General features: G+C 42.4%; 1 protein-coding gene across 2 annotated transcripts; it reads left to right on the top strand.

The window, feature by feature from the left end:
* The first annotated feature begins 4,681 nt into the window (after positions 1-4,681).
* On the top strand, positions 4,682-12,089 carry LOC131241247 (DEAD-box ATP-dependent RNA helicase 31-like). Of its 2 annotated transcripts, XM_058239994.1 has the most exons (11): positions 4,682-5,964; positions 6,736-6,842; positions 7,903-7,958; positions 8,081-8,305; positions 8,411-8,617; positions 8,693-8,779; positions 8,893-8,988; positions 9,092-9,307; positions 10,232-10,414; positions 11,545-11,792; positions 11,886-12,089. In XM_058239994.1, exons 1-10 carry the CDS (start codon positions 4,775-4,777, stop codon positions 11,770-11,772), a joined length of 2,595 nt encoding a protein of 864 aa, XP_058095977.1. In that variant the 5' UTR covers positions 4,682-4,774; the 3' UTR covers positions 11,773-11,792; positions 11,886-12,089. The 2 variants fall into 2 exon arrangements, with proteins under 2 accessions (XP_058095977.1, XP_058095976.1); XM_058239993.1 differs by having other exon boundaries at positions 11,545-12,089.
* The last annotated feature ends 3,825 nt before the right edge of the window (positions 12,090-15,914 follow it).

The raw sequence follows: 15,914 nt of genomic DNA on the forward strand, positions 1-15,914 counted from the left end.
AGCTTGCATAATTTCCTCTGTGAATGAGGATGCCTTCGCCTTAGGTCTTGTCTAACCCAGATTACGGTTTTACCTCATGTTCGCGATCTTTTCCTACACTTCCCTTCGGAAATCTTGAAGGTCAGCTTTTCAAAGTTCGTCACTATCAGCCGTACTCTCAACCGGGGGCTTGTTGCACCTTCTCCGATCTATTTCGTGTTGAAGATCAGTGACAGGCAATGGGGCGATCACAGAATGAGCGGGTGCGGGCTCGGCAGGACCCTGCTATTGGCATTGCTGAGGAACAAACCACGGAGCAACAGGCTGATGGTCAGCGAATTGTTGTGGGGCATTTGCCCGACCGCCATCATGCTGAGGCGAAACTTGTTGGCGATGAATCTGCTCTAGCATTTGCTTCATATAGTTCATATCGGTCCGGAGTTCCTGGACCTCCTTATCTAACCGTCCGTTCTCTCGGTTCCATTGAGTATGCCTGGTCGAAACGGAGGTTGTCGGATGGGCCGCAGAACCTTGTCGATTATCTGGTCAGTTCTGGGCCCCTTGGGCTCCATTTGTACCCGGCGGGCCTTCTGTTGTCAGTGGTCCAATGACAGCGACCTCATTAGGCTCGTTTTGGATGGTTCTCCTTGTTCTTGCCATTAGAGATTTCGTTGAAGCTTTTGATAGAGTAAGGAAGATGACTTTTCGTATCGCTTCCCACAGACAGTGCCAAACTGTTGATGCAAAAATCTGGTACGTCCTCCTCGAATCTTTCGGCTGCACAAGAAGGAGACAAAGGATACCTTGGCTAAAGCCGGGGACCCTCCGATGCTAAAGTCAGGACTAGGATCGTTTAGAGGAGTTTTTAGGAAGAGTTTTTGTATACCTTTCACCTTGAAAATCTCCAGTATTTATAGGAAGGGGAGGATCCCATCGTGCCAGGATTCTTTTCCTAAATCTTGGAAATTCGGTGTCAATCCGTTTTAGGACTCCAGTCGATTCCGAGATCTTTGGGATCAGGGATCCTTTTACTAGATTTTCGGAAAGGTATTTTAAGAAGGTACTTTACACCGTTTATACCTTGCTCGGATTAGGCCGGGCCGACTCTACTGATGAGTGAGTTTCGGCTGGTTATAAAGGGTAGAGCTACTTGCCTTCTGTCGGATGAGATGAAACTAATTCGTAATCAGTATACTCTCTTAATCCGATGACCGATTCTATAAGTGACCTAAAGATGGGTTGGTTTTATGGTCGATCGGGTGGCTTTTGAGCTTTGGGCCTTAATCGGCCTCTTTAGATGTTGCTGTCTCGTTTATCGAGTCAACTTTATGCATCTCGTCGATTTTGCCTTATGGCTCTGGACTTTGTAGGTCTCGGTTGGGATTCATTCCTTATAGTCCGAGCTAAGTCTCTCCTTTAGACATTTGGTATGCTTGCCTCAGTCGGGCTTCTTGCCTCGGGATCCCAAACAATGTCAGTAGAGTTGGTCCATTGCACAACCGAGTCTCTAGACTCTTACTATTTTTCCCCAACAATAATAATTAATTATTTATCAGGATTTATATATATCATGAAAAGTCAAATAGTCCCTGACTGCCCAGCTTGAAATTAAATTTACTATCTTTATATAAGGTCTCAAGAATCCCCTTCTCCTTCTGATCAAATTCACATGTCCTTTTAAAAGAAGCTAAAGTCCTAAGATAAAAGGCTCTTTTTATGAGGTATGAAATTTTCTTTGAATAAATCCGATATTAGACTCAATCCATAAATACAATAATAATTACTTTACATGGCTTTGAAATAGGGTGAAATTCATAGCCAATTTGGCCAATGTTTTAAGACCCGGACTTGTTTTTATAAATCATTCATTCGAACTGTTCGTGAGACCCACGCAGCCTGTTTTAGTGTTCAGTCCTGGCCCAACCGTCCTATCTGAGCTGGGTTTTAAACACTACCCAATTTGAATGCACTTTCAAAAAAGGGGTTCACAGGAAAAATAAAATTCAATTGGATTGGTTTGTGAGAGTGCATTCAATGTAGAACATAAACTGCAATTGGTTCAAAATGAAATTTAGCTGTCAAACTTCCTTTTTGAGGGTGCTGTCAAATGGGCTCTTAGTAGAACCCCTTGTACGAGGTAAAAATTTGTCATGGCTAACCCCTCGGGAGTCACATCCCAGCCCGATGTAGGTTGGGTGTAGTCCTGTAATTGAAGATTTTTAAGCCCAAATAATGAACGGGTTCACCATGGGTCTTTCTTGTGCAGAAATCTTTACTAAGGCCCTACCGAACCCAAAAACAGGCCCACATTTATGCTAATGGCCGTTTATTTGCTAAAAATTGAAAGTCCGATTATTAAACAGACTGTCAAAGAAAAATGAGTTGAGACTCATTAAATTGCAACAGGTTGGGCCCTGCTAGCCTAGACCTGACCCATTACAACTAGTGGTGTCAGCAGGCTGGGTTCGGGCGGCCAAGCCCAGCTCGCAAAGTATCTTGGTATGAGCCAAGCCCAAACCCTTGACAAGCTGAAACAAAACAAACATGCAAAACACAGGCCCTGATGACTATACATGGCCCGGGCTCAGGCCCAACCACCTCTTTTGTACAAAATATAGACTATTTGTTAGTAGAGCTGTACACCAGCAGAGTTAGCTCGGTAACTCGCTTGACTCGCATCAGAAATACTCGGTTCGGCTCGGCTCGAAATGAGTTCGAGCCGAGCACAAGCTGATTTTTGGTGCTCGAATTGAGTTCGAGCCGAGCACGAGCTTGACCGTACTCAACTCGAATAGTACTCGAATTCGACTCGACTTGACTCAGTACTCGACCAGGGGTATATATATCCCAAAACAAAAAACCCGAGTGAATTTGCCAAGATAGGATTCGGCAACTATAATCAAATGACGAACAGAACCCAACTACAATAGTGCCATTGAATCCATTCAAGCTGAGATCAAGCACTTCCAATTGCGAGTAGTTCCTCAATGACAGCGGCATCGAGCCTGTGAGATTGTTAAAAGAGATCGAGAGGCGTTTCAAAGATGAAAGAGTACTGATCACGTTGTCGATGAAATCGCCTGACAACTAATTGTGACCGAGATTGAGGATTTCCAAAGATGAATATGAAGCAAATGACGACAGGATTCCACCGGAGATGCTATTCTCAGAAAAGTCGAGCTCCCAAATAGTGCCACACAACCGCTCCAATTCTAATGGTAGCTCCCGTGAAAATTGGTTCTTCGCCAAGAACAACTTCTGTAGACTTTGGAAATCCCCCCAACAAGGACAGAATCTTATTTTCAAGCACGTTATGGGAGACATCGAGCATCTCAAGCTGCTGGCAATTTGAAATTCTTGCTGGGAACCCAACAACGGAAAGTCCATTGTAAGAGAGATTGAGCAATGTAAGATTAATACAGTTGCTCAAAGCTCGAACTCGTAACTTGATACTCAGCTCGAAAACTCATACTCGAAACAGGCTTAAAGACTCGAACTTGAACCCGACTCGAAAACTCTGCTCGAACTCGAAAACTCAGCTCGAACTCGGCTCAATATCTGCTCGAACTCAGACGAGCCGAGCACGAACTGGGCATCCGAGCTCGAAGGCCGAGCTAGGACTCTAGCAGTGCGAGCCGAGCACGAGCTGGGCAATACTCGGCTCGGTTGGACTTGTGTACAGCTCTATTTGTTAGGCATGATATGACAAAAATGCCCTTGAAACCATAAACGGGCCAGGCGGTTTCTACTTCAGGCTGCGCTGACAAGACATTTGCCACAGCTAGGGCCCAGCACAATTAACGGCCTTAAATTTGAATCCCTTGGGGCCCGGTTTTTCAGCCCACAGCAGGCCTAGCCCAAAGCCTGACAGGTTAGCCCAGCCCATTGAAAGCCCCAATTCCTCGAACCTAAAACCCAGGCGAGAGCCTGATCTGTTTGTGTATTCGGATCTGATACTTAGAGGCCACGAAAACCATGTTTTGTACCCGTCTCATTCTGGGCGTCTATGAGAAGTTATCAAAGTTGGGCCTACATCAGGCTCATTATCTTGCAGATTAAAACGAGCGGCCAGTAAAAGGCCCACTAGATAGATGGTCGCCAGTCAACGTACGCTTTAATCGCGCCAAAAGCTATCCTCAGCGAGCGTGACCCGGAACCAGCAATGTCGGTGAGATACTGAACGTAGGGCCTTACCTAGATGTATGAACTGTATATCCACGCCGTTCATCTGTTTTTACAGCTTATTATAGGCCATGACACCAAAAATGAAGTAGATACAAACTTTAGGTGTACCACATTAAAGTAAACAGTGGTGAATGAGGCCATGATCCCAAAAATGAAGTAGATACAAACTTCAGGTAGACCACACCAAAGGAAACAGTGGTTAATGACCATTAGAAACCTTTTATGGTCCACAAAATCTGATATCTATTTTTTTCTTTCATCATCAATAGGTTGGATGGTCAAGTACGGTGGATGCTTAGGAAGTTTTTAACGGTGGGCATGCAATGACGACTGTTTGCTGTGGTGTGGTCCACCTTAAGTTTATATTTGCTTCATTTTTGACATCCTCTATTAAAATCATCTGGAAAAACAGATTGACGGCGTGGATGTACAATGAATACATCGAGGTGGGCCCTACGGTCGGGGTCTCGCCTCCATCGCCGGTTCCGGGGTCGCAGCCAAGTTGTTCCCCATCTCGACAATCTGCTTAAACCCTACTAAAGCCCCCTCCTCTCATTTCTCCTCCAGCCTCTCCATACAAGAAGAACGGCTAGGTTTAGGGTTTCCTGCCATGCCAGGTCAGCTCTTGTCTCTTCGACTCCTCCAATCCTCATCCGCCACGTGTCCATTTCCCATGAAACTTCAGACGATCACTACCGTCCATCCGTCTCGCCCCATCTCCATTTTCAACACCATCTTCCCTTTCAAGCTCAAATACCAAACCCTCTCTACAAAGTCGCGCCGTTTTCATCTCCCTTCGAAAGAAGCTTCTGGAATCCGGAGATTCTCCAGCCGTCCGATCCGCTCCCGGTCTAGCAGCAGCCGCGATAGACAGAATCCGGAGTTCTTTCGCGGCCGTGGCCCGCAGAAAGGAGGATTCCAGCTCGGGAGTTTCGGTGGGAGGGCTGGGCAAGGAAAGAGCCTTATAGAGGACGAAGCTGAGCTCAGTGATTGGGTCAGCGACCTGAAGACGGATTCTATCCGTTTAAGCAGCGACAGCGACGATTCCGATCGCGATATGGGTAGGGATAGAGATTCTTCGAGGAATCTGAGAGGTATGGGAAGGGACAGGCCTCCGTCCTCGAAGAGGCGCAGAGAGAGCGATTCGGATGCTTTTCCCGTCGGAGGTGGGAGAGCCTCTTCTCGAGGCTCGATAGGGTCGAGGAATTCGAGGGGTTCTGTCTCGAAGAGGCGGTTTGACAGCAATTCTGAAGTGGAAGAGGATGATTTTTCTCCGAGGCAGCAGAGGGAGTACGGGTCCCGCGACGGGTTTTCTTCCTTGGCCAAGAGAGGAGGGAGAGTGTCTGGTTTGAGCAATGGGCGGGGTCAGGAAGGCGGGAATTTAGAGAGAGGAGGGAGAGTGTCTGGTTTGAGCAATGGGTGGGGTCGGGAAGGCGGGAATTTAGAGAGAGGAGGGAGAGTGTCCGGTGGGCGGGGTCGGGAAGGCGGGAACTTAGAGAGAGGAGGGAGACTGTCCGGTGTGAGCAATGGACGGGGTAGGGGAGGCGGGAACTTAGAGAGAGGAGGTAGGGTTTCTGAAAGAAAATCTCTTCGGGTTTTGGAGGAAAAGGATGACGATGATGAAGACGACGATGACGACGATGAGATGTCTGGTTTTGAAGATAGTGATGATGAAGAAGATGATGTTAAGGACGTGTTTAAGGGCGTGAGCTCGTTGCCTCAATTACTAGAAGAAGAAAGTGCACAACCATTGCCAAAAACTTCAGCTGGGAAATCTGATTCTTACTTGAGCGAGACTAGGTATGTTGGAGTTAAATGATTATTGTATTGTAGAATCAGTGCTTTGATTTTGGGTAGATTTTTACGTCTGGTTAGGCTGTTGCGAATTGCAATATTGAAGTTTTTTGTTCTCTTTTTTTTTTTTTAATGAATCCTTGCTTGAACAAAAATGGTTTTATCCTTTCAAGAAAAAATTAAAAAACAAAAATGGAGCTAGAGTGTTGCTTTTGTGGGCTGACTTCTAGTTTGTGATTGGATGCACTATCATATTGAGTTGCAACTATTAGGGCTTGTTTGGCAGCATGGATTAAAATCATGTGGAATCTGGTGGATTTTGCAACCTGTGAATCGAGTGGATTTGACAAATCAGCTTTGAGTTGGGAATGCAAAAAGGGCTCTTTTGGGGGACTTTGATTCCTCTGAAATCCAAATCCCTCCCATTCCATGCTACCAAACAACTAAAAAAATGCAAATCCCTCTCGTTCCTTGCTCCCAAATGAACCCTTAGTCTAATAAAGAGGAAATAGAAATTGTAATTTCCTCAGCATGCATGTTGATCATCTGAGCTCCAAATTGCAATCCCTTACTTTCAAGTTGGACTTGAAAGAAAAGTAATTGCAATCTGAGGATTGCTTCAAATCCTAGGAAAACATTATTAACTGTTGCCATTTCCTCTTGATTAAACCTAAAATTCACAATTCAATGCGATTGTGCATCCAAATGCAGTCCTGCTCTTATTGGCTCTATTATTATATACTGATGTGACTTTCCTGTGCATGAATGTCTTTGCAGGTTTGATCAATGTTCTATCTCTCCCATGTCATTGAAAGGCATAAAGGCTGCTGGATACGAGAGAATGACTGTAGTACAGGCAGCAACCCTCCCTGTCATCCTTAAAGGTTGACAAGTGACAATGAAAATTTTGTTTTGACATGAATAAATTCAATGTTTTGGTTCAATGCTGAATACTTGGCACTATAGGGTAGGGTCTAAGGAAAAGAAAAGTTTATTAATTAAACATTATTTATTATATCAATAACTTAATCAGTTCTTTATTTTTATTAATAGAACTGTTTTGTAGTAATTGCTTTCAACTAAATATCTTAGGGGCTATTGCATTTTATGCATTTGTTTGATTTGGCTGGTAAATTGGAAATTTGGTGATATTGTGTTCAACACCTTTGGTGCAATTTTATGTATGTACTAATTAGCTTTCCTTGAAGTGCATTCCTTCTATCATAACAATACCTGAAACATTTTTCTCAAGACAATTTTCATGCAACTGAGATGACTAAAGATAATGGAGCGAAGTTTTTTTAATCCATATTTTCATTATTAGATAAAGCTTAAAACAAGAGCTAATGCATCTTAAGTGCACGGTCATGGGTGGAAATCCCACAGAACCAAATTGGTTAGGCTGGTCACAGGCACTAGGAATTCTCAGATGGGTCAAAATGCTCATGCTAGACCCCAGTTGTGGTTTTCATTCTCCCAGAATGTTCAAGTTTGTCCAGTAGCACAATCATCAGGATGGGCACATATATTAATACAACTATCTCCCTTAATCCCACACAAGTACAGAAATATGTTGTGAATGCAAGGACTTATAGCATGCAGAAATTTCATAGTTAGAGTTATGAAATGGTGGCACCCAAATTGTGATATGATGTAATGCGTGGACACGCATTCTAAGTTCTCCAATAGTGAACCACTTGAAATCTTGAATGAAATAGTTGCATTTCAAATCCATTTTAAGTTTGCTGATTAAATATTTCTTTTTTCCTCAACAACTTTTTAAATTTCTATTCTTGTTCTGAGTCAGCTATGCTGTGACTGTTTGAGAAGTCCAAGTCTGTGGGCAAGTCTAAGTATAGCTTGACTCCCTAGTAGTCTGAATCAGTGGGCATCTCTGAGTTTGATATTTCAGAATGTTTAATAGGGATTAGTTATGTATTGCAGGCAAGGATGTTTTGGCCAAGGCAAAGACAGGCACTGGAAAGACAGTAGCATTTTTGGTAAAATAATTACACCACTAGCTCTCATGTTGATGGAAAAGCCATGCAGTTTCTCTTCCATTTTGAGGTCAAATCCATGGAATTGTAGTCTCCTCAAGTATCAATTTTCTTCTTAATTTCAGCTTCCTTCGATTGAGGTCATTGCAAAATTGCCTTCTCCTGATCATGATCAGAAAAGACCCCCAATCAACGTGCTCATTATATGCCCAACACGAGAGCTTGCAAGTCAAGCTGCCACAGAAGCTAATACCCTGCTGAAATATCATCCTTCTATTGGCGTCCAAGTTGTGATAGGAGGTACAAGGTTAGCTCTAGAACAGAAACGCATGCAAGCAAACCCTTGCCAGGTTGGTTTCTTATTACGCGAACATCTTAACTCAAAGATGATTGAATAATTTTGCACCAGGACCTAGTACTTCTTTGTATTAACTCCCAGTAATTGGAATCCAAAGATTCTTGTAGCCACACCTGGAAGACTTAAAGACCACGTTGAGAATACACCTGGATTCGCAACTCGACTGATGGGTGTAAAAGTGCTTGTTCTTGATGAAGCCGATCATTTATTGGACATGGGGTTCAGGAAAGATATTGAGAAAATCATTGCTGCTGTTCCAAAACAGCGACAAACACTTCTATTTTCTGCCACAGTTCCAGAAGAGGTCTCTACCCATCTTGCATCTTTGTAAATTGCAGTCATCTCCTTAAAAAGTGCTAATAGTCTATTTGATGTGCAGGTCCGTCAAATTTGCCATATTGCTTTGAAGAGAGATCATGAGTTTATTAACACAGTCGAAGAGGGTAGTGAGGAGACACACTCACAGGTAGATCATACACATGATTTCTTCTTGATACGTGATGCCCAAATTTTTTAGATGGGTGGCTCAGCCTATTCAGTTGCTTTTTTGTAAATATTTCAATGTGGATTGTGACTCAGGTCAGACAGACACATTTAGTTGCCCCTCTTGACAAGCATTTTTCAATACTATATAGCATTCTCACAGAGCATATATCAGAGGATGTTGACTATAAGGTATGCATCATTACTTGGTCACAGTTACTGGAATCAATTTTACTCTTCTTGCCAAGGTTCTTCGATCTGCAACCTCTGGTTTATGTTGAGAAGTTAATTGCAGGTTCTTGTTTTTTGTACTACTGCAATGGTCACAAGACTGGTTGCTAACCTTCTTTCCGAGTTGAACCTGAATGTGCGGGAGATCCATTCTAGAAAGCCGCAGAGCTATAGAACCAGGGTTTCTGATGAGTTCCGGAAGTCAAAAGGTCTTATTCTTGTGACTTCTGATGTATCTGCACGCGGTGTTGATTATCCAGATGTCACCCTTGTTATGCAGGTAATATGGTGGATAATTTCTTTTTACAGTACAAGGGGACATTTTGGAATGCATGTATAGATAGGGTTGACAGTTGGTGCATTTTTTGATAAAAATATGGTATGGTAGAATCTGTGATCTAAAAGGTAAGAGCATTTTGAGCTTAAACAAATGCTAAAGTTGATACCCAGTTTACAACACATTGGTGGGGGTACTGGGGGCAATAGGTATGATATGACTACATGAATATGGTTGAGAACTTTCAATTGAATGGTTAGAGGCATTTTGTGAATAAATGGTAGAAACCAATAAATATCTTTACGAGTTTGCAATCTGATGGGTGCAGGCATTTGGGGAATTGTGGCATAATTGGTTTAAATATTCATTTCTCAAGCTTGCAATCTAGTGGGTAGGGGTTCTTGTTGAGGAACAAGAGGTAAAATAAGAATGCAAACTTCAAATCTTTCTAGACGGGCATTTTTTAATAAGTCGTATATATAGTGTAGCGACCCAATGGGCAGGACATTTTGGGAATGAATGGTATAAATTTGAATCCTGATCGACTGAGTTTTCAGGTTACAAATACTAGGCTTATTTGTTGTACATATTTCTTAAGACCTAGGTAACTGACTTTAGGTTTTCCAAATAAAATAGAGAGCATGCAGATATGGACCATACTGGGTAAAAGATACATGACAGTAATTGCTTCGGAGGAGTCTTTTAACTCTTCTGCTGATTCATAGAAGGATTGCTTATCATACCTAAGGATTTAGGTCTTTTTCAGGCTTTAGAGATTGTATATTGGGATTTGTTTCTCTAACTCTAGACCTTGTGACAAAATTCTTCATGACATTCTTTTCTGTTTTGATGCTCTGGGATTGGACAACAATAAAAAATGCTATGGCATTGGATCTTCCACGTCACTGTTTATTGATATTGCTGCAGGTGGGCCTGCCTGCTGATAGAGAACAATATATACATCGACTTGGTAGAACTGGCCGGAAAGGCAAAGAAGGAAAAGGATTATTGTTACTAGCACCTTGGGAGGAGTTCTTCCTATCTAGTGTCAGGGATTTGCCTTTAACAAAGGCTTCATTACCTCCTATCGATCCTGACATCCAAAAGAAGGTATCTTCTATAATTGGCATTTCTCTGATTTTTACACTGAAGTTCATTGGTTCAATGTCTACGTGTCTTATCTTAAAAACATACAATTGTTCAGCAGAACACATGGACAGAAGGTTTTAGCCAGGAACTATTGGTCGGATAAGGTATGGGAAGTTGGGTACATTAGTGAGACTTTTGAGTCCCTGACATATCCTCTACAAAGGGGATGACTTTTCCGACTCAGCCACCGAGGGGTTGTCAATCAAGTATTTTTCTAGATTGCCATATCAAGAACACCTATTTGACATGAGTCACATGACAAACTCATTAAAATGAAGTATCAGTATAAAATACATGAGATTTGCTAGCTCCGACACACCCTCTTCACATGCCTCTTTTCACACAGCACTCCTGCTAACCTGCAAGTGTCTACAGGACATAAGGTGCTCCCTGCCATGAAGATGATCATATCAAAAGTCCTGCTGGTCCACTTTTCAGGTGGCTCACGCATTGCCAATGAATGCGGTCATTGGCAATGTTATTGAATCTGTCCGTTTTTTTTTCATATAGGGTTGACCTACCTTGGATTTTGTATATGGTCATCTTCAGGGTAGGGCCACCTTATATAGCATTAGATGTTCCATGCTTTCCACGTTGGCAAGTATGCTGCATATAAAAGTGCATGTGGGGATTGTGGAGAGGATGTATGTGGGATTAGCAAACATCAGCATACCCAAGCACACCCTGTCCATGTAAGTCAAAAGGTTTATGAATGGCATCTTACCGTCATTCAAGATGAGCCCCTTGGGTATAAAATTCATATTGCCATTAAAACTTTCGTGGAATGGTTTTTTAGCCTAGGAGGAGATTCGCCGTTCTGTATGTTCCATGTAGATTTTTAAGCTCTTATCTATCCGGATGTGAATGGAAGTGGTGGTTATTCTTGTAATACAAGAATAGTTTGTCAGGAAATTTGATTTATGCATGACTGCACTCGGGCATGAACTTGTTCATAGAGTGTAAATTTCTTATGTGTGTGCAGCGGAAACCCTTTTTTTTTTTTTTTTTGTTACGGTCCTTCAGCTTCCGTGTTTTTAATAACCAGAACAGCTAATCCTTTTTCCTTTTTTTTTTCTTTCTGCTCTGAGCAGGTGGAACGTGGGCTGTCAAATGTGGAGATGAAGAACAAAGAAACGGCATACCAAGCATGGCTCGGCTACTACAATTCCAACAAAACTGTCGGCCGAGATAAGTGCAGGCTTGTGGAGCTGGCAAATGAGTTCAGCAGAACCATGGGCCTCGACACCCCACCAGCCATTCCAAAACTCATCCTTGGCAAGATGGGCCTCAGGAACGTCCCGGGTTTGCGCACTAAATAGAGATCCGGCATAGTTCTAAAGTACGCTTCTAACCATTTCCCTCCAACTGAATAGACAGGAGATTTTTTTGGTGTAACTGAATGCCTGAACAGAAAAGTTGCACTTCTCTGTAGTGATCACCATTTGGGCGGGATGCATTTGGAGGTGCTTTTTCCCCCCATTTTAAGTGCTGCATTTATGGTAATTTTCTGTTACAGTTTCTTTTGTCTATGTTTGGCATTATAAATTTGTGCCTTAAGAGATGTATTATGTTACTGTGAAACTATTCGTTGGTTGGTGCTGCATTTCAATTTACAGTGAAAATACTATTCCATGGACATGAGAGCTTTACAACCGGGAAATATATGATCCTTAGGTGGAGAGTGATTGTACTTTATATAAGTTGATACAAGTGGAACCAAATTTCAATTTGATCAGGACCATTAGTTTGATATGCAATCCTCATACTTGTGAGTTCAATGTACTGTCTGCAAGCACATGACTGATAATAGATGCAGCATGAATCCACATTCAACAGAGCTAAAATGTTTGAGCCATCTCCCATCCAAAATCTAATAATGCTCAGGGAAATGAAAATTCATTTAAAATAAGCCAGGCCCGACAGCCCTGCCGGAATTGTTCAAAATCCAGGATGAAGCTGATCCTAGCCTGGTCTGTTGACAGCCCTAATCATCATCGTCATTATCATAGCCTTGTACCACCGTAGGGCTTGTCAATGGACTAGGCTGAGGCCTGAGACTGACCTACCCAGTATAGCCAGGCCTAGCCCTGCTTGGGGTTTTTATAGGCCAAAACAAATAGGCCTTAGCCCAACTCACGATATTTATGAGCCATGCAGCAAGCTTTTCAGCCTACGCTGGAGCAGCAAGCACATTGGGCAACGTAGAGTTAAGCCATTGCGCGCTAGACAGCGATGCAACGCCCTATCCAGTGATGGAAAGCCCTCATCTAGTGACAGCGAGCTAGCGTTTTTCAGCTGGCTGATATAATATAAGTAGCGGGAGCCTAGCTGAAAAACTACAAACCAGCCAAACCATACTCCAATCAGGTGTATGGTTTGGCCGGTTTGTTAACACTTAGCAGTGCCCCCATCCTGCATGACATGCGACAAAAATGCCCTTAAATCCTCAACTGGACGGGCCGGGCCGGGCTGGGCTGACAGGCATCCAAATTAAGCCTAAGCCCAGATAAATCCCACTATCCCTCGGTTCAAGTAATCCGGCCCTAGTCCGATTGTAGCAAAACGCGCAACAGCACGACATGAACGACGACTAGGCCTACAACTTTTGGTGTTTGAAGCGAGCAAGGCCTGAAAGCCAACCGAGCCAGTCCGGCCCATTGACAGCCCTACTTGTCCAGACCATTTGGAGTTGGGGCTTATGTATCTCGTTTCATCAGTGGCAAGTATGCCAGCCACGGAAAATGCTCCTTTTTTGCCTTATGAAAGCACACATGCCAATATGGTACACGTGTACCAGATCTTTTTGGCTAAAAAATCTTGGTCGTTTTGCTCCTCATGTAGGCTACAATGTACAAACAAATGGGGGGCTTATATCCCCCTCTAGCCATCTGTTGTGTACATCCTAGCCCACCTAATGGGTAAATTGGTTTGTGGTGTGGCCTACTTGGATCTCGCACACGTGATTGCATGTGGATGGGCAGGATGGCCTACACGTTTGGACTCAGCAAACTCGAAGAAGTGGGTGCAATCCTACATAATCATCAGTGACAGAAGTGAGAAAACAGCCTCTTAGCTGTGGCTGTTTCTACCCGTATAGTTTTCTGAGAAAAACTTCATTACTCTGGCATGTTAGTAAATTCCAATTAAAACGTCCAAACCCTGGACCTAATTTAGATGCATCATAAACTAATAGCTACACTGATTTGGTTTTCTAAATGGACGACTGAGATGAAAAATATCAACAAACTGATTTTTTATTTTTTATTTTTTTTTTTAAAAGCCCCTTAATAATCTTGATATGGCCTATTCGTCGTAGGTCCTACAGCGTGGATGATTTCATTTAGGGTTAATGCATTCTTCGTCCCCAATTTTGAGAACCTGCGTATCAACCATCACATTCTGCAATAGCATATCAACCACTCTAGTTTTATTATAAGAGATTCCTTGGCAGAGTGGGGATGTATGACATGCCGGAAGTTAGAAATTACTGAGAACTTATGGATACCAAGAAAAAAATATTACTATTATCTGGTTATCTAACTATTGGATTGTTGAACATTCATTGGACAGTTAAAAATGAAAAGTATCCAATGGTGTTATTCCAAACAACTGGCCACGAATAAGAGGTGCGGATGGTTTCAGCCAATCTAATTTTTTGACTAACTTATAGACAGTGGGTTTCAAATTTTTGTTGGTATGATTTGAGCTAATATATCCTGCGTGTACAAGTGCCTGTGTATCAAGCATCATACACAGCCAGAGTATCAAATAACTTCCCATATTATAAAACAATAAACAGAAAGGGTTTAAACATCATGCAAAAATGGCCTGCATGTAGTTTGACTATTTATGGGTTCGACTTTGAATTTAACTTCCGACAATTTCTTCTTATTTTAGGTGAAATTCGAGGATAGCTCCAAAAACAGAGGTGAATACATCTTTGGAATAATGCACCACTTTGTTTCTTTATCTTCAAAACAATATACACATACAAACCATCCACAAAAATTTCTAGTCATCTAGTCATGAAGACTTGATCCCGTAGCCATTACAGATAAGGCCCAAGCATCTCCCAGGTCATGTCGCATTAGCCAAATAAATGAATGATGTAGAAAGCTGAAATTACAATTTCAGCTCCACTGATACTGGTTACCAATGATCTAAGTCCGAATGAGGGAGCGCCATAGTTACACTCTGTTAGAAATACCACCATCATAGTTACACTCAGAAATACCCCCATCAAGTAATTCTTGATGTCAATTCATCTACCTATTCCTTTTTTTTTAAGACCAAACGAACCACTGCGATCATCCAACCAAGGTGATTTTTATAACTCAGTACTACCAGTTAATATTATGGGGTGGTGTCATATGGTGTGCAATTTTCGTTGTATTATTCCCAAAGACAACTGAGTTGTGGGGCGATCCCTGCTGGAATCGGTGTGGCATTTCTTAGTATAAAACAACTATATTTCCTAACTTCATGCAAAAATTAGTACAGGGTTGTGAGAATTTTTACCCAAAAGTAAATAGGAGGGATGCCTTTAATGGTCAAAGTAGTTGGGCATAGCATCTCCCTTTTCATGTTAAGCTAGTCTGGATCAACCTTTCAATTCTTACCAGGACTCGTTAGAGAAGCAATTCCTGGTCTTGAACAGTGGTTCTAACCTTCTCCTCCAAGGGCCCGTTTGGATGGACGCTCCAAAAGGTTATTCAAGGCCTAAACCCCGTTTTGACCCAGACGGCATTTGATGCTGTGTTTGGATGCGCTTTGCAAACTCCTGTTTCATCTCCAGCTTGACAAAAGAGGTGCTAAAAGCCAACTCAACAAAAATCAAAGTCAACAGAAAAAGCAGTGCTTGAGACCTTTTTTTCCCAGAAACCCCGCTTTGAGGAAGTGTGTCCAAACAAGCCCTAAAATGATGTTTGATTTCTACTTGGGATCAAGCATGGGCCGAGCATAATAAAATTTTGAATAGACCTGGCTTGACAGGCCTAGCCCAAACAGCTCAAGATCCAGTCCCAACCCACCAGAACCACACCCCCCCCCCATAGCAGATAATGATCTGTATAGAGATCTATCCATGGACCTTTAGCGATTCTGTAAACGAAACAAAGAAAACTTTCAATGATGAAAGATTATAAAGAAACCAGTCAAGTTTAACCACATTCAAAGATATGGTCTGTTGTACAATGTAATCAGTTCAACTGTGACTTGTTCATTCCGCGACTTGTTCATTCCACTACATCATTTGCTTCCATATTCAAGGCAAGTAGAAGCTATCTTGGGCAATTTATATCACACATTAGGATAGGATTTTGCTTGCTTTGTCTTAATAATCATATTTTTGGGAAGAACGAATGAGGTGGTTTCTGTAAGATTTTATGAAATGAAAAATGCACATGTTCCTATGTGACGAGGGCCCGTGTGGGCACCTCTCATCCAACACCTTGTATCAGGG

This window comes from Magnolia sinica, chromosome 3 (assembly GCF_029962835.1).
Source record: "Magnolia sinica isolate HGM2019 chromosome 3, MsV1, whole genome shotgun sequence".
In the NCBI taxonomy this organism is placed as follows: domain Eukaryota; kingdom Viridiplantae; phylum Streptophyta; class Magnoliopsida; order Magnoliales; family Magnoliaceae; genus Magnolia; species Magnolia sinica.